The sequence below is a fragment of the Rhipicephalus microplus genome, chromosome 1, assembly GCF_043290135.1.
Source record: "Rhipicephalus microplus isolate Deutch F79 chromosome 1, USDA_Rmic, whole genome shotgun sequence".
Classification (NCBI taxonomy): domain Eukaryota; kingdom Metazoa; phylum Arthropoda; class Arachnida; order Ixodida; family Ixodidae; genus Rhipicephalus; species Rhipicephalus microplus.
The window spans coordinates 291,640,029-291,658,199 of record NC_134700.1 but is presented as its reverse complement, the minus strand read 5'-3'; the positions used below and the strand labels follow the sequence as shown (position 1 = coordinate 291,658,199).

The window sequence follows — 18,171 nt, the reverse complement described above, 5'->3', positions numbered from 1 at the left end:
CGATACTGACAAAATACGGCACATAATGAAAGGTATCGAGGACGACGCCTTTCGCATGCTTGTTGCGAAAAACCCCCTAACTGTCGCCCAGCTGATTCAGCACTGTCAAAGTTACGACGAGCTGAGGAAAGAGCGCATTTCTATGCGACTTCCAAACCTCGACATGATCAGCACATTTGCGTTAACCATTCGCACTGTTTACTCCAAACAAAGCACGCTAATGCAGCAAATCCAGCAGTTCGTCCGAGAAGTGGCGTGCCAATTGTCTCTTGTGCTCTACGTTCCGACCAGGCACACAAGCTGACCCCAATGCTCCGCAAGACATTCGAAGAGCAAGTTTCTGATGCTCTGCCACCCACGCACCCTCCTTCGTCTATTTCCCCACAACTGACTTACGCTGAGGCGGTAAGACGATCGTGTCGGCAGCTCGCACATTCGCTTACCACACACGATCAGGCTCACCAGAAGCACACTGATGACCGACGTTCATCCCCTTCGTCATACGCCCTGATGGCTCCGCGTGCCATCATCTGGCCCCGGCCTTTCCTCTAAGTTCATACACAAGTATGATGGTCCGTACCGGATCCCGCACCAGGCATCGCCAGTAAACTACATTGTTGAGCCCATTCTGCCACCAACAGATGAACGATGCCACGGGCGTGAAACTGTGCACGTTGACCGTTTGAAACCTCCCGACAACCCACGTCCTGCCTGTCCCATAGGTCGCCAGGATGGCTCCTTTTCGACCGGGGAGTCATTGTAGTGACAAATACGGGCCCTGCTGGAGCAACGACAAAGACGACGTTTGTTGTTGACGAGGCTCGTGCTGCTTCTGCCGAAACGACCGGCTGCTGTCTCGTTGCTGTCCGGAACATTAAGCGGTTGCCTTATCTGGGCGTCTCAAAGTATTCTTACAGTAGTCAGATGCTCTCAAGTCATCGGGATCATTTACAAGATGTCTCGCTCGGGTGCACGTCATGCGATACATTTAGCTTAGCTTCTCGGGAAGTAGGGTACAGCTGTTAATAATATTGCTGTTTTAAACGTTGTCATACACTGAGCTTGCACGCTGACATAAATTATTTGCCTTTAGTGTCCCTTTAAGAGAGAATGTGAAAATCATGATGAAGGAAAAGGTATGTCTACTTAATCAGTTCTCAGAATTCATAGCTATGGATTACAGACCGATCAATGGTGAGAAACGTCTTTTTGCTGCATTACAGAATGGTTATTGAAATTTTTTTTTCTATAGCACTTGTAAACACATGATTAATACTTAACACAGAGAAAAACAAAAAAGTGGCATCTTTTTCCAGGCTTATAAAAATATATTCGACAACATCCGACTATGCTGAACCTAGTTTTCTAAATGAGCAAAGTTCATGTTAGTATACGAGATCGATGATATGAGTGGTATGTAGAAAAGAGATTTGCTCATTACACAAAGGGCTTAATTTTAGTTTTTGGTGTAGCTTAGATGGTATGCAAAGAACAAAAGTAATATATGCATGCATTGCTTGCAACGCTTGCTGCTAGCACATTGCATCAGCATCACTCTGGAAATGACAATATGACAAAGGAATATATACGTGATCTTGAATCTAGATGAAACGCATATTCCTCAGATGAAGGGTTGTGAATATGTAAGGCATAAATTCAAGATGGTAAGTTAGGCGAGTTGACTGCACTGAAGCAGCACACTAGTAGACAAGCGATGAGAAAAGGAGTCCACAACACATGTCCTGTGAACTCCTTCATGTATCTCGCCTCACAATACAAACGAAAATTCTGTAAGGCATTAGAACGCTATCTAGCATAGCTTCCTCTACTTTCTTTTACACATGTTTCCAACTCTTGGAACATTACCATACTATGAATTATGTATCTTTACATGTATCAGTTATTACTCAAACAAATAAAAGGACCATGGTTATATTAGCCTACTTCCCATCGTACGAGCATGGTATTGTGGGATGGTGCCCACAAGTATGACTTTTCTCATAACATTAACTGAGAACAATTCTCTGAGCATACATACAATTGAATATATCTGTGACCTAGTCAGTAGCTGAATCAGATATGTACAATACCTATTTAAAGACAAGCTGCAAATGAAGTGCTTTTGGGGGTGACATTGTCATAGATGTGCGCAAAGTGGTTACGACAGTACCCCAATCTCAAAAATCATGCTACGATCACCCGACTTACAGCCCATTCTGTTATGGTTGATACGTATCCCATTGTCAATTAAATCAGCTGTGATTTTGCCACAGTATATCACTGTGCAGAGAGGCAATTTATCATGAAATATGTGTAAATAGCATCAGGAAATGCTTTATCAGTCTAAAATGATGCAGTGCAGCTCTTTGGCATAACTCATAAAAATGCAGACTTATCACAGCACACATAATGGAGTGCACCCCTATTTACATGAATTAGATGGGCTAGAACAATGGTGTGAGCCACCCAGTATCCCATAAATGCTGTTGGTCAACCTACCTATTAAATACTGCTGCCAGAGATGGGTTATCTTAACTCCCTCCAAATGAGATTCCCTGTTCCAATGTTACCTGCTGATTAATTTATTTTGATTGTGAAGCTGCTTCAACTCAGTTTGCCAGTGTACACGGACTATGAAGTTTGATGATGGTGAAAGATGAATATCTTATGCTGTCTACTGCTTCAAATTTTAGCACTCTCATGTGATGACAGTGTGACATGAAGACAGGCTCCTGGAGTTGCGTTACCTTTTTAGAAGAGCCTTTTGCCTCCCGCTTTGTGCGCTGTGTGTATGTCAATAGAAAAGGGTTTAAAAATTAGAATGAAATTTCGTACATTCACAGTCAAACTTCAGAGCACTAAAAAGATTATCTTACCTTATTGGCCACATAGGTTTCAATTTTGTAAGAATAATGATAGTGCATAAAAAGTTTTGCTTAAATTATATAGGAATGCTTTACTAGAGTGTCCCTCACCGTTTATGTGATGCATAGAAACAAATGTGAAAGCTCAGTGGATTTTGATTCAACAAAATGGAGTGCATGTAGTGAGCATTCTTTCAATTGTGTGTATTGCGGGACTATATTGCAGAAAGGCTTCCAGTTCATTATGAAAGAATTGTACTGGTTTGAGTGAACATACGAGTAATGCAAAGCCAATCATCAGTTGACTATCCAGACAATCAATAGCTTTTCTTTAAACTATCGATAATGTAAAGAAACTATTGATAGAAACGCTAACCACAAACTACGAATAGCATTATGAATAGCCCAACCAAAAATGACATCAATAATTGACCAAAGATATTGCCAAAACATTATGACATCCTGCTATTAGCAACACTTAGTTTGTTTAATTTATCAGCAATTTTTAAGTGAAATAAATAAATCATTTGCACGGCAAAAAAGATGAAGTATGTTCATAATATTTTATATTCATAAGTTATGAGTTAAACTTAATAATTAAGATTTAGTTCTTGATATATGTATTTCGATATCACAAAATGCGATATTAACTTGGAGCTCCAACGTTTTGCCACCTGCCACATGTAAAAAGTTTCTTTCCACTACCGCTGAACAGTTCAACTTAATTATCATGTGTCAGTCAAGCATTTCAGTGAAGGAACACAAGCATGCCACCTTTCTTGCCCTTCAGCCTGAACGCTCAATCAGTTTGTGTGGTTCATTTTATACTATTGATAGTACCAGAGTCCTTCAATGCAGTTACTAGTCATGAAGCTTCGGCGCAAGTTTGATATAGGGACAGGAGAAACCTCTAGGGGCGCCCTCGCTCACAGTGGGGCATCGGAGCGGCCGTGGCACTGCAATTGTACAGAATACGCCGGAACTGTGAAACGTGATTAAATGTACCCGTGAAGGTTGATTACGTCTTAGAGTGATGTTACGCCCCACTGCTGTCGTCTAGTGGCTGAGGTACTCGGCTGCTGACTCGCACGTAACGGGATTGATTCTCAGCTGCGGCGGCTGCATTTTCGATGGAGGCGAAAATGCTGAAGACCTGTGTGCCGAGATTCGGGTGCAAGTTAAAGAACCCCCAGGTGGTCGAAGTTTCTGGAGCCCTCCACCACGGCAACTCTCACACATCATATGATGGTTTTAGAAGATTCAACACCACATGTCGATCAATCAGAGTGACATTACTTTCAAGTAAATTCATGGAAGTCTCTAATACAGCGAAACTTAGCTTGGATTGAGGCCGTGAAGCTAGAAATTTGTCTGCGTGCCGATTCCACTGTACGAAATGTTACCACTATAAAAGCATGCTTCTTCTTTTTTTTTTTTTTTTTTGAAGCATGTAGTGATAAGTTGTGGACAATTACAGGTTTTTCAACTACTCTGGTGGTTCTTAACACGTCATAAAAGGGCAGTGATTGCAACTTTTGACAGCGCATATCCAACCTTTCAGGCTATATATTTTTCATTCAGTGTTCATATACGAAGATAGATATCTGAAAGTAGCCTCGTATTTATCAAATGAACAGCCAGTTTGAATGAATCAGTGCTTTGAATTTAGCATGTGATGAGGATCAAGCATTACTTCATGTGACTTTTGCCTGGTTTTCGTGTTTTGTTTTGCATTGATTTATTATTACGGTGCTTAACACATTCTGAGGTCGGTTGGCCATGCAATGTAGTTTCTCGGTCCTTTACTCTGCTATGTAGCTTACTCATGCTGTGTCTTTCCTGTCTTTCCTTGTTTTTATTGTAAAGGTGAAAGCCTTACATGCCTCCTCAAATGTGAAAATTGACAGACTGCTACCCATGCCGGCAATGTGAACATTTGACGCGAAAATTATCTTTTCATTCTCATGACAAATTGATATAAAAAAATTAACTCTCGACGCTTTTAAAGCTTGGGCAAGTTTTGTACAGCTTTTTGGTGCATCCTCTCCTGCGCCGTCACCAAAGCAAGCTTGAATTGGTAGCGCTTCAGTCTCTGTTCCATGCAACGGATGTGCGCTTTGAATATATAAAGCTGTGAGGAGCTGCATGTAGCTCCCGTTTGTTTGGCATGTCACCTCTACACTTTCGGTCATCTCAGTGCCTGTATAAAAGAAAACGGCGAACCTTTTCTTTCATCAAGCTTCTGTTACTGGCATGCAACAAGGAAGAGGCAGCCACTATGCTCACATTCGTTAACAACGTCATTATCCAAGGCAGCTATGTCAAAGGGGCTCATGCACAGTGTTGATGCAGCCTCAATAGTCACGGCGATGCTTGGTATGCGGGCGAGCTCTGCATCTTTTTGCACTAGGCAAAGACGCTGGGAAGCCATGAAAAATCCTCAGCACAACCTTCGGCAAAAGTTTCGGAATATCGTGCGGCATCTTGTCAACAATTCGTCTGATTAGCCACTGGTTCACACGAAAAATCCCACTTTCATCGAAGTGCTTTTCACACATACGCACTTGCCGGGGATCAAATGCCAAACCATCAGTTTCTTGTCGCGGTATAGCGTGCTTCCACTTTTCCCGCCGTTCGTTCTCGAGGTAGCCAAAACATAGACACTTTTTCGTCGTTTTGTTTGTAAACAGATGGACACCCATGTACACTGTATGTGCGTGGCATCCTTTTCAATTTTCAACCCAACGGCCACAACACCAAACATACGATGAAAAACGTGTGGTGAATTGCCAATGTACGTGGCCGCATCTGTTCGATGCCCCCAACAAAGATGCAACGTTGCCCTGCAGCCTCCACTTGCAGCGCAAAGCCTTCCCATAAAGTTACGATGCAGCTTTCTGAGCAGTGAAAGTATTGAACGATCTTGATAGTACTATTGAATTTCCTATATAGCCTTATTGATAGCTTTTTTTTTACCATCGACAGTTTTGCATCACTAAAGTACAGTAGATTCTCAGTAAACGAAAATCTGTTAAATGGAACTACTTCTTAAACAGAACTATTTTCTCTGCAATGCTTGGTGTAGAGCTTGTATTCTACACTCATGTTCACTCCTCAGTAAGTGGAGCTCTTGTTAAATAGAACGTACTTTTCTGGTCCCTTCAGGTTCCGTTTACTGAGAGTCTACTGTATGTGCTTGGCACGTACGCACGGTTCAAGCCAAGCATGTTATACTTCTCTGCCCTTTCACTGAAAAAAGTGTTCCTTGTGTGTGCATCAGCTAGGTGGCATTTCTTTGCACAAGAAGCAATAAATGCTACAAAAGCAACAAAAACAATAAATGTTGTGATTTCCTTTGCTGCCAAGAGCTTTCCATCCAAGTAAGTCATGTAGTCGTGCGGCAAGATATTTGGTAGTTTCTAAGACTTCTCAATCCACATTGTTTCATTCACTAGAAGTTTTGCGTGAAGAACCCAATTTGAATGCACCCATGAAGTGGCCAACTTATGAATGAGATGAGGACAATATTAGCACAAATGCAAGCTGCATGTGAGACATTCCCAGAGAAGAAGATTGCTGTAGATATCGACCGAGTGATTGCACAAGATGACTTAGCAAGACATATTCTGCAGCTATCCAGTCAGTGGCTATTTTCTACATGGCTTTTGTATGCATGCACAATAACCTGTCAATTCACCTGTGTACCATGGTTCACAGTCTATTCAGTGATTTACAACTAAGTATAATAAGCTCATTTTTTTCAAATGACATTTTTCCTCTTTTCTTGTTACCTCATGTTTTATATTTCAATTTTAAAACTGCCTCCATTTTAAGGCAACAAGGTTTGCCAGTGTACATAAGCAATTAAATGTGATGAATATGAAACATATCTTGCATTAACTACTACTTTGAATTTCAGAACTCTTCAATGATGATGGTGCAACATGACAGGCTCTTACAAGTTATTACCTTTTTAGAAGAGCCTGTTGCCTCCTGCCTTGTGCACTGTGTGTATGTAGATAGAAAAAAATTAAAAAGTTAGATTGACATTAAATAAAACCATAATAAAGTTCAAGAGCACTGAAATGCTTACTCTACCTCATTGTCTACCAAAGTTTCTATTTAGGGCATGTTCTGTCTACCTGCTGTTTGGAGGCAGATTTTGTCTTCTTTAATTTTTATGTAACAATGATAGCACATAAAAATATTTATGCACTTTAGAGTTAAGAAATCTAAATGCTTTCTATATTTATTTCATAGACTCCTTTTTTCAGTTGCTTTTTCTTATCTTTATTCGGTGGCAGCAGTGATGGCACACATGGATCACTTGTCGGTCATTCAGTGCATTCAAATGGGTCTCCTGGACAATATCAAACATTCTTGAGTTAATGAGTAGAGCAGTATGAACATAGTTTCAATTAACAGCAGAGATCTCCAGCTGGCCAATATTAAGCAGGATCCCTTTTTATATGCCCCACAGAGCTCGTTCGTCGCATGGGAAGGAAAGTTAAATCTCACCCGATTTATATTTTAGAAGATGGTTTCCACGAAGTAACCATACTGGTGTGCTTTGTGAAACTATTGTGCAATCAGAGTCTATTTCGGTGAGTGCTGAATTGGCTAATGGGAAACACACGCGTGGTATACGTGAGTGGCATAATTCGAACATACTCTACCTCTCAGCCGTTTTCTTTGAGAATGTATTCCTTGTATCAGCTAGATGACATCATCTTAAACGGTAATTAATGAATGCTGCATAGATAAATAGAAAAAATGCCCACTGAAACTTTAGCTGTGCTAAAGGTGTTGTAATTTCCTTCATTGCCAAGACCTTTAAATGCTACAACACCATGTACAGTATAGAAAGCAGGGCTGTGACATACTACAACATTTCTTTGTTTCAAAACCTTTTGCAGGTATGTTCACTACAGGGCTCCTTGCAAGTTACCACCTTGTAACAAGCTCTTCACTCTTAAGTTCCAGTCAGTTCTCTTCGTTAGAGTTTGTTGTATTTCCCCAAGTTCACTTCCTTACCTTACGCTTTTTGCTTGGAGGTGGAAAGCCGTCGGCCGGCTTCTTCCGCCGCTTGTGCACCCGAGTAAGCTTCTGCTCCAGTTCCGAGATGCTGGGATTTTCCAATGCAAGAACCTGCGTTGAGGCTGGCTTCTTGATTGGTTGCTTGTTTCGCAGTTCTGACAGCGGCTCATCGTCACTGGAGTCGAAGATACCACGGGCAATCTGAGAGATCTCTGCCTTGGTTTTTCGTGGCGTCGAAACACGTTTTCGTCGCACGACGTTGGGTTTCCGAGGAGACGTCTCTTCTCCTGCATCTGACTCTTCGCTCTTGGGCTTGACCATGATCCAGTTGCCCGTCTTGGTCTTTGTGAGCTTGAGAGTGAACAAAGGCATGTCGTCCATGCTTTTATGTTCTTTGCCATTGCTCTCTTGGGCTGGGGTCCTAGGCTCTGAAAATATAAATTTAAATACATGTTTACATTTACTATCTCATTTTGAAGGCAAGCAAAACCAAATCCCCATGAGATGTACTTCCCTGAGCACAAATATTTGGTCGAGATATTCCAACGATTCGAATCTATGATTATCACACATTTTTTTCTGTTTACAGCCTACGCTTTGCATACTCTTGCTCGAAAGTGCAACATGAGGCATTTCAACAAGACCTAACTTGTCACCACATGTGTCACATTCTCTGCAGGTGCATTGATTAGTGTATTGTAACATGAAAGAAATCTATCTTAGTTCCAGCCAGCATAAAAGGCTCTTGCTAATGAAAACCAGATAATGTCAAAGAGGAATCATGCACAGCCCTGCAATTAGTGATGGCACAGCATACCAGGACCATGAAACACCAACTTGCCAATTGTCTACTCCGATTAGTAATGACAGTTATACAAAACTCAAGAAGAAGAAAAGTGAGCAGTCTGCACTAGTGGCACAAGACTGGAACATTCAGAGGAGCCAGCATACGACATGGCTAGGTTTTGCTACTAATACAGAGCTTCTACTAGAGATTCTAAGTATTTGCTAGCAGTGTTAACTATGGCCAGGCTTGGCTATTGGCCAATGAACGCTGCCGTGAAAACTCCCTTCTGTTTCATCATTGGAAAGGCAGCGGGGAGACAGTAACCAGCGGAATACCAGCGGCAGATCTGTCATATCTGCTTGTGATGCACGTAAACAATGATGAGCAAATTTGTCATCCGGTAACCCTGTCATATTTCTGCAATTAAGGCTGCATGCAGAAATGCAGATTTTGCAATGTCAGAGGAACTGTGTTGACTCGTTGGAATAATGTGAATTGCAGTGAGACTGGCTTGCAGACATTTGGAGACAAAAACTTTAAGAGCAAAGTAAAATTTGTTTATATATGTTTACTGAACCCAGCACTGGGCGACCGTTCCCACTACATACCAAGGAAACAAAAAAGGTCCCTTTTTTTATTTCTCACAATCATGTCAGTGCTCCTTTATAGCAAGGAAAGGAAAAGAAAAAAAAAGCCATGCAATGGGTTGTGGGAGCAAAGCAGAAGTTGCAGAGACCACAGTGAGTGCATACTGGTTAATGATGATGATAATTCTTGTTCCTGGCACAATAAAACACTCAGATGAACTCCACTCTTAAAAAAGGCAGAAGTTGAGCTGCCTGAAAAAAACATAGAGGCATAAGCTAGGGTCAGGTCAGCTGCTTCTGGAATATCTTTACCCTTCGTTTGAAGTAAAAAGATGATGTGTTAGAAAACAAATAATTTTTTAGCTCATAGTAATGTTTTCATTTCATAGTTTACATAGCAGTAGAAAGAGATCGCACTGAACACTCAATGGAATATGTTTTCAAAGAAGTGGTAACTTTTGGGGCAGCCTTTCGCACTGATCTTCATGAGGAGCCCCAATATGACCATGTTGCAACATTAAAAACCTATAGACACCACAAGAGGTGGTGACTGCAGGATTTCTCAAGTCAACTATTCACACAAAGGAGAGTGAGTCTGTTAATGTGTGTCAGACATCACCATTATTATTTGTGATGCCACGAGAAGGTGGTCAGTCCATCTGAAAATGTGCCACCAATATATTTGTCACTCTTTCACATGCTGAACTTTTGGTATTGCCATTACTAGTGCTCCTGGGTTTTGTGTACAAACCTCACCATCTCAATGATGACTCTTTACAATACTGGCAAACAGGTGAAATACTGCGAAAACGAACTCCATACATATCTGACCATATACAATGAATACAAGCAATCAGTTAATTAACAAGCTCTACTATGGTGATACCTAAAATTGTAGGAAAATGCAATAAATGACGGTAAAAGAAAACACATCAAATGCACATGAGAAAGGAGAAAGCAGGTTCACTACACGAAAGCACAGCTTCATGGCAAGCAAAAAAGCAAGGTAAAAAGGCCAACTTACTTAAGATGCACTGAGTACGGTACATAATGAAATGTCCAAATTAAACATGTAGAAAGCAACACATCGTGTTAGGCTCATTTAACCAGATAGGCAAAAACAAAAAGAAAAGTCCAACATCCATGTGTTACTAAGCTTTCCTTTACAGCAATAATTTTAGCGCTCATAATTTATTAATACAAGATGTACCTATGCATTGTGAATGAAGAGCTCATGACAATACAGCTAAGTTAAAGCTGCATCAACACAATGCTTCTCATTATCTGCAGCGATTTTCAGTTGTCTGATCCTTTAAAGAGCTCCTGACATAAAAGCATTTGCTATACAAGCACACTGCTTTAAGGGTTTCTTTTGGTAATATTATGCACAGGACATTAATTGCACTCTTATTGTAAAAACAAACAAGCATATCGATGCTACTTGCACTTAGTGATTTGATGAAGGCCTAGTTCACAGGTCTCATGTCTTGGTATATAATGACTAAATGCCAAGTCAACCACGTCTTCATCTGCTGTCCCAACTATAATGGCTATGAATATCATCCTTTGTCGCCACACTTTAACGGGACACTGCAACATGGTTAAAAACGCGGCCGATGGGTAGCTGAGGCTACGGAGAACATGTGAGCTGAATGTTACGGCATAGCATGTGGCCTAGAATTTACAATAAATTCTCAAAGTCAGCTAAAAATTGCTTCCTTTTTTTAGATGCGGAGCATCTTATACTCGCGCCTTGTAGTGCGCCGCCCGCACCGCTTCTCGAACATTCGACAGCTGACGCGCGCGCATGCGCCGTCGCGCCGTCGCCCATTCTTCCACCATCTGTGCATCCCTTCCTCCTCTACACACCGCGCGCGCTTCACTCCTCCACCATCTGTGCACCCTTCCTCCTCTACACACCGCGTTCGACATCTACAATTCTCCTGATTCTCCAGTGGACGCGCATGTGGCGTCGCGCTTCGAGAACATTCAACAGCTGACAGTGCATGCGCCGTCGTGCTGTATATATACTCAAGGTCGGCGCTCGCACGCTCAGTTGCCGCTCGTCGGTTGGTTTGTACGGCGCGTCGACGTCCAAGGTCGCGGTGAAATGAATTCCAACGAATCCACAAACACATTGATCGACGTCCCTTCGACCAGCGTCGCCCTTTCGCATACGTGTGTACGTGTTCACTCATTTAACACCCCCTCCTACAACCACGTTAACCAATTTAGCCATCGACCCAAGTAAGTCGCAATTTAACACCCCATTTCACAACCACGTTAACCAATTTAGCCATCGACCCAAGTAAGTCGCACTTTAACACCCCGTTAACCAATTATATGGTCCGCATCCTCCTCAGTGTTCCCCCGAGGGAAGCTGCGGGCAATTTTTTTTCTCAACAAATGATGCTATATACTAAAAAATCATTGCATGATGGGCCCACGTACCATGCTATTGGTTTATATGAGTTTGGTACGCTTAGAAGTTACTGGGACCGCTGCGGAAGGCTGTGACGTACACACACATGTGTGCATGCTCACACTGAAGAGTGCATTCGAAGAAACAGAAAGAAAAAAAATTGGCACCGTATTTGCATGTTAATCTGCAAATGTTGTCGAAAGACGATAGTCTTGCGTGTGAAGGGAGTGAACAAAACATTTAATTGATGTTCTGCACAAGAAAATCGGTGATTGGTGTTCTGAATGCACTGTGTTAGAGTGCCTCGAGCGTGCAGCCGAGGCGAGCGAGCGCATCAAGTCACGTCACACGTGAGACATGAGCGCTATCTGGCAGTTCTCTTGGAAAATGAAGCACGCAGCTCTGGGACAGGCGTGCGCGTCCGTCTCGGAGGTGATAGGGTGTAGAACACAAGGCGACGGGTAGATACCACCACCGTGTTGTCTTAGCGAAGCGTTGGAAACACTCGCCTTTTCGTGCAAGCGTTGCTTGGTCAGCGCAGCGTGATAAACGCTTCAGTCCTTGAAATTACTTATGTATGCCTCTTCTAGTAAAAGACGCACATACAGGATATATACGTGTTGTTATGGTGCCTCAGATATGCACAATAATTGCTTTTTAATTGACAATTGCACAAGTATGAACACTGAATCTTGAGCAATGGGCGATGCAGATGGGGTCGGCCGTTTGGGGTATTGGCTGGTGCCGTTCAGTGCAGCCGGTACCGTTAGGAGTGGACAAACAGACAAATGCACAGACCGACAGAAATATTTGTGTTGAAGGTTTTTAAGAAAGACTACCTCTTTAAAAGTGCTCAAGGTCACGAAGCGCATGTGATGTACCTCCTTCCACCATGTCAGCATTTCCTGCTTACCTTCCAGCACTTTTGTCGGGACGAAAGAATAGAGAAAGCAACTGCAGCGTGCAACAAATCCTCGTAACTTCACTCGTACTTAACATATTGTCACGCGCTAAGAGCTCGAACGAACGTACAAAGGGACCCGACTGTCCAAAATCTCAGAGACAAAGAAGGACGTCTCCACTGGCACGTGTTGCTCGTCTTCGTCTTCCTCGTTCACCGGCACAGAACTGACCCACTGTTCACTGGCACAGAACACCAGGTGGCATTACTCCTCCTCCCAAGAGAGCATTGACCCGATGCTCAAACAAAAGTGTGCACAGCAATTGGTCGAAGTAGGTAACATAAAGAAACATTAAACAAATTAGTGCACGAGAGAAAATGCGTCCTGGGCCTGGCAATCGGAAATAAACGGCATTCACTGTTCACATGAAGAGTTCACTGGCACAAGAAGAAAATTCGCATCACCGCGTAAAGTATGGTTTTAGGCGGACTACGTGTACAGTCTCTGGGCGTGGTAACCTGCGCTGAGATGATGGCGCGCCTCTGTCTGGAACCACTTCGTAGTTCACGTCGCTCACACGTCTGAGTACTTTGTAAGGTCCAAAGTACTTCCTCAAGAGTTTCTCACTGAGACCTCGCCGCCTAATGGGGGTCCAAACCCAAACTTGGTCACCAGGTTCATAATTAACTTCTCGATGGTCAGTGTTGTGCTGCCATGCACCTGCGCACTGTTGAGTTCGGATGTGCACACGGGTCAGTTGACGTGCTTCCTCAGCGCGCTGAATGTACTCATTGATGTCGGGGGCTAATTGGTGGAGCTTGTCGATGTCCTCATACGGAATTATGGCGTCCAGCATAGTTCTAACATCTCGACCATAAACGAGCCGGAATGGTGTGAAGCGTGTAGTTTCCTGCGTTGCAGTGTTATACGCAAATGTTACGTACGGCAGGATAACGTCCCACGTTTTGTGCTGCACATCCACGTACATAGAGATGTCAGCTAGCATTTTGTTTAGCCTTTCTGTTAAACCATTACTCTGAGGGTGATACGCAGTGGTCTTTCGATGGGTTGTCTAACTCAACCTGAAGATATCATCCAAGAGTTTCGCTGTGAATGATGTCCCTCGATCAGTGATGACATGTGACGGGGCGCCATGCCGTAGCACGATTTGATGCATAAAAAAACTGGCAACTTCAGATGCGGTCCCTCGTGGCAACGCCTTCGTCTCAGCGTAACGTGTCAAATAATCGGTTGCGACAATAATCCATTTGTTGCCAGAAGAAGACAAAGGAAACGGGCCTAGGAGGTCCATGCCCACTTGTTCAAACGGTGTACGTGATGGATCGATCGGTTGTAGATGGCCTGCAGGCTTTAAATGTCGTGTCTTGCGACGCTGGCATTCACGGCATCCCTTCCCGTAGTGTTTGACACAGGCAGACATTTTAGGCCAGTAGTAGAGTTGTCGCACCCGATCCATAGTTCTCGAGTAGCCCAGATGGCCAGATGTGGGCTCGTCGGGGCAAGCTAATAAGACGTCATCGCGGAGGGCTTCAGGCACGATGAGAAGATGAGATCTGTCACCAGCACCGGCGTTCCTTTTGTATAAGACGCCATTTCGTAGGCAAAATGATGGCAACGTTCGCAGCATCAGACGAGGAATGGGCGCAACGCCACCTTCTAAATGATCTATAATCATTCTTAGATTGGCGTCATTTCGTTGATGCGACATCAGACCCGGTCCGCTGACAGTTGCCACGAAGGCGCCGTCCTCTTCTGCGCTAGTACTGGCGGATTGAAGAGGTGCTCATGATAGCGTGTCGGCGTCTTCGTGCTTTTGCCTGACTTGTACACGATGGTGACATAAAATTCCTGAAGGCGCAGACTCCATCGTGCTAATCTTCCTCAAGGGTCTCGTAGATTGGTCAACCAGCACAAAGCATGATGGTCAGTCACCACTTTAAATGGTCTTCCATAGAGATATGGCCTAAACTTTGTAATTGCCCAAATGACCACGAGACATTCTTTCTCTGATGTGGAATAGTTAGATTTTGCGCGAGACAGTGTGCGACTTGCGTAGGCTATCACCCGTTCAATGCCATCTTGTCTTTGTACCAAAATAGCTCCAAGACCAATATTGCTCGCATCAGTGCGTACTTCAGTGTCAGCATCTTCATCGAAGTGGCCGAGCACGGGAGGGGAAGAGAGCCGGTGCTGTAGTTCCGCAAAGGCAGTCTGCTGTTCGTCAGCCCAGACAAATGGTGTGTCATCACGCGTGAGACGTAATAGTGGCTCCGCAATGTTAGAGAAATTTTCAATAAAGCGCCGGTAATAAGCGCACAGACCCAGAAATCGTCGAAGACTTTTCTTGTCAGTTGGAGGTGGAAAAGCGGTGACGGCAGCAGTTTTGTCAGGATCAGGCCGAACACCAACGGCGCTCACGACATGACCAAGAAACTTCAATTCTTCGTAGCCGAAATGACATTTCTCAGGCTTCAGTGTGAGATCGGCCGATCTAATGGCTTCGAGCACACTCCGAAGGCGACGAAGATGCTCGTCAAACGTTTCTGAAAACACAACGACATCATCGAGGTTGACGAGACAGCTTTTCCACTTGAGGTCTGCCAGGACGGTGTCCATCATTCGCTGGAATGTGGCTGGAGCGGAACAAAAGCCGAAAGAGAGCACTTTGAACTCATAAAGGCCATCCGGCGTTACAAAAGCGGTCTTTTCCCGGTCACGTTCATCGACCTCTATTTGCCAATAACCGCTCTTCAAGTCGACGGACGAAAAATACTTCGCGCGTCTCAGCTTGTCCAGAGAATCATCGACTCTGGGCAACGGGTACACGTTTTTCTTTGCGACATTGTTCAACTTTCTGTAGTCGACACAAAAGCGAAGCGTGCCGTCTTTCTTTTTCGCAAGAACGACTGGTGATGACCAAGGGCTGCTTGAAGGCAGTATCACGCCATCCTGAAGCATTTCTTTAACTTGCGTTTGAATCGTGTGCCGTTTGGTTCTCGAAACACGGTAAGGCTGCTGCCATATGGGATGCGCGTCGTCGTAGGTGATAATACGGTGTTTCGTTATCGGTGTTTGACGTATCTTTGAAGAACGTGCAAAGCATGTGTGGAACTCCAGCAACAGCTCGCTCAAACGCTGCTTGTTCGCTTCAGAAAGCATTGGATTGATGTCGACGCTGCGGAAAGGCGCTTCAGCAGCGCCGATGGCCTCGGAAGCAAAACACTCTGTGACATTGGCGACTGGGTCGGCGTAGGCGATGACAGTTCCAGGAAAAAGGTGCCGGTGCTCGTAGCTGAAGTTTGTGACAAAAACGTTGCAGTGATCATCACGAAGGTCGACAAGGCTTCTCGCTACGCAGACACCCTGAGACAGCAAAAGCGAGTTATTGCTTTCTACGACTGGTTCACCGTGCATCACACTGTCCCACGCCACCTGAACCACAACAGTTGCACGGGGTGGTAACGTGACAGCGTCGTCGACGACGCGAAGAGACACTCGGGAGTGGCTGGGGTGGCGTTCGTGGTCGCGAAAGTGACTAGACGTCGTCGAATGTCAATTATAGCACCATGCTCCCTGAGAAAATCTATGCCAATGATCAGGTCTCGAGAACACTGCCGGAGAACGCTCAAACTGGTAACAAATGTACAACCGCGGACTTGCAGTCTTGCCGTGCACATACCGAGTGGCGTGACGATATGCCCGCCAGCTGTACGAATCGGCGTTCGGTTCCAAGGCGTCGTTACTTTCTTGAGAAGGGCGGCCAGTTTTTCGCTAATTATGGAATAGTCCGCACCAGTGTCTACTAAGGCGCGGACTTCGCGACCATCTAGCAGAACAGTAATATCTAAGGAAACTCTTCCGCAATCAGCCGGTGGTGTCGTTGTCGATGTATCATCGGTATCTTCAGTCCGCATCGATAGGGGGTCTTGAGCATGACCAGTCTGAGCGGCCTTGCCCCTGAAGGTCGCTGAGGCTAGTTTTCCCGACGCAGGCTAGGTGACCGGCCCTGCGCCATGCCCGCATAGGTGCGATGATTCGGCGGGAACCGCCGCGGGGATGGAGAGCGTGAGTGGTGCCGAGATGTCGATCCGCGCTGCTGAGCAACGTAGTCAGCGATTTCCGGAGGCCGCTGGCCGAACCTAGGAGGTGGGGAGTTGGCCGAAAAACCACGAAGTCCCAGCTCTCGATAAGTGCACTGTCGGTAGATGTGCCCAGGTTCACCACAGTGATAGCAAAGGGGACGTCGATCGGGGGCCCGCCACACGTCCGATTTTCGCGGATTCGGTCGGCGGTCACTGAGGTACGGGCCCGCTTGGACTGCCTGAAGCATGGCTGGCATGGCTGGGGCTGTGGTATAAGGCGGACTGAAATGTGGTGCAGGTGGGCGCAGAGTTTCATCTGCTGGAAGCACGGCAGGGGCCGCGGTGGGAAGCGGAGGCAAAGGTGGTGCTGGCTGGAGCAGAGTTTGCGCATACGACATGCGAGGGAAGTCATTTAGGGGCCGCGGCTCTGTCTGACAGGACGGTTTTCGTAGTGCCTGCTGAACTTCATCTCGGACGATGCCGGACAAAGAACTGACAGTGGCCGCCGAGGGTACAGATAACTTCTGCAGTTCTTCGCGAATTACAGAGCGTATGTGCTCTCGGAAGAAGTCGACGTGGGCCCCAAAACCACCCATGTAGTCCGTAGCAGAAGCAAAGTTCACTTGTCGCTCGTACGTCTGGGTCCGTTGCCGAAGCGTGCTTTCAATCAGGACGGCTTCAGCAAGAAACTCTGACGTAGTCTTCGGGGGGCTGCGTACAAGACCACCGAACAACTGCTCCTTCACTCCACGCATCAGGTATCGCACCTTCTTCTCTTCCGGCATGTGAGGGTCGGCTCGTCGAAAAAGACGCGTCATGTCCTCAACATACATTGCTACGCCTTCATTTGGCATTTGCATACAGCACTGGAGTTCACGTTCAGCTCGCTCTCGGCGATCGGGACTTGCATACGTTTTGAAAAGCCGGCGTTTGAAGCCCACCCATGACGTGAACACACCTGCCCGGTTTTCGTACCAAACACGTGCCCCGTCATTCAAACTGAAGTAGACATGTCGGAGCTTGTCTGTGTCATCCCACATGTTATGAGCGGCAACGAAGTCATAGTGGACTAGCCAATCTTCAACATCCTCATGGACAGCACCATGAAAGGGATTCGGCGTTCGTGGTTTAAACAGTGTATATTGCAATGGCGTTGCGCCTTCCATACCGGCTGTGATGGAGCCGCTTGGGATGGCGTTGCCTGGAATAGTTGGGGCCGTCATCTCTTCTGAGAGAAGTCCGAACTCAGGGTCCAGTCCACAAATCCTGCTGCTAGCACGGTGAACAGGCGTAACCACCGGTATGGGGCTGGAGCTTCTTGTACTGGGAGGGGTTCGGTGCATAGGGTACCCAGCACCTCCACCAGTTGTCGCGCGCTAAGAGCTCGAACGAACGTACAAAGAGACGCGAGTGTCCAAAATCTCAGAGACAAAGAAGGACGTCTCCGCTGGCATGGGTTGCTCGTCTTC

The 18,171-nt window shown here is 45.2% G+C and overlaps 1 protein-coding gene across 15 annotated transcripts in view; it reads right to left on the bottom strand.

The window, feature by feature from the left end:
• The window catches only part of LOC119159401 (uncharacterized), a 41,913-nt gene that overhangs the window by 19,228 nt on the left and 4,514 nt on the right, over positions 1-18,171 (bottom strand). For 11 of the 15 annotated variants that reach the window (XR_012883836.1, XM_075865120.1, XM_075865118.1 and 8 more), the window contains exons 4-6: positions 7,899-8,329; positions 6,834-6,869; positions 2,748-2,783 (exon numbers count right to left, since the gene is read on the bottom strand). Coding sequence is in view for 14 of the 15 variants with exons in the window: in XM_075865120.1 (XP_075721235.1) it covers positions 2,748-2,783; positions 6,834-6,869; positions 7,899-8,329 (503 nt within the window). In the remaining variant the exon portion in view is untranslated. The remainder of the gene's footprint in view (positions 1-2,747; positions 2,784-6,833; positions 6,870-7,898; positions 8,330-18,171) is intronic. The other 4 variants (XM_075865129.1, XM_075865124.1, XM_075865121.1 and 1 more) reach the window with 3 other exon arrangements.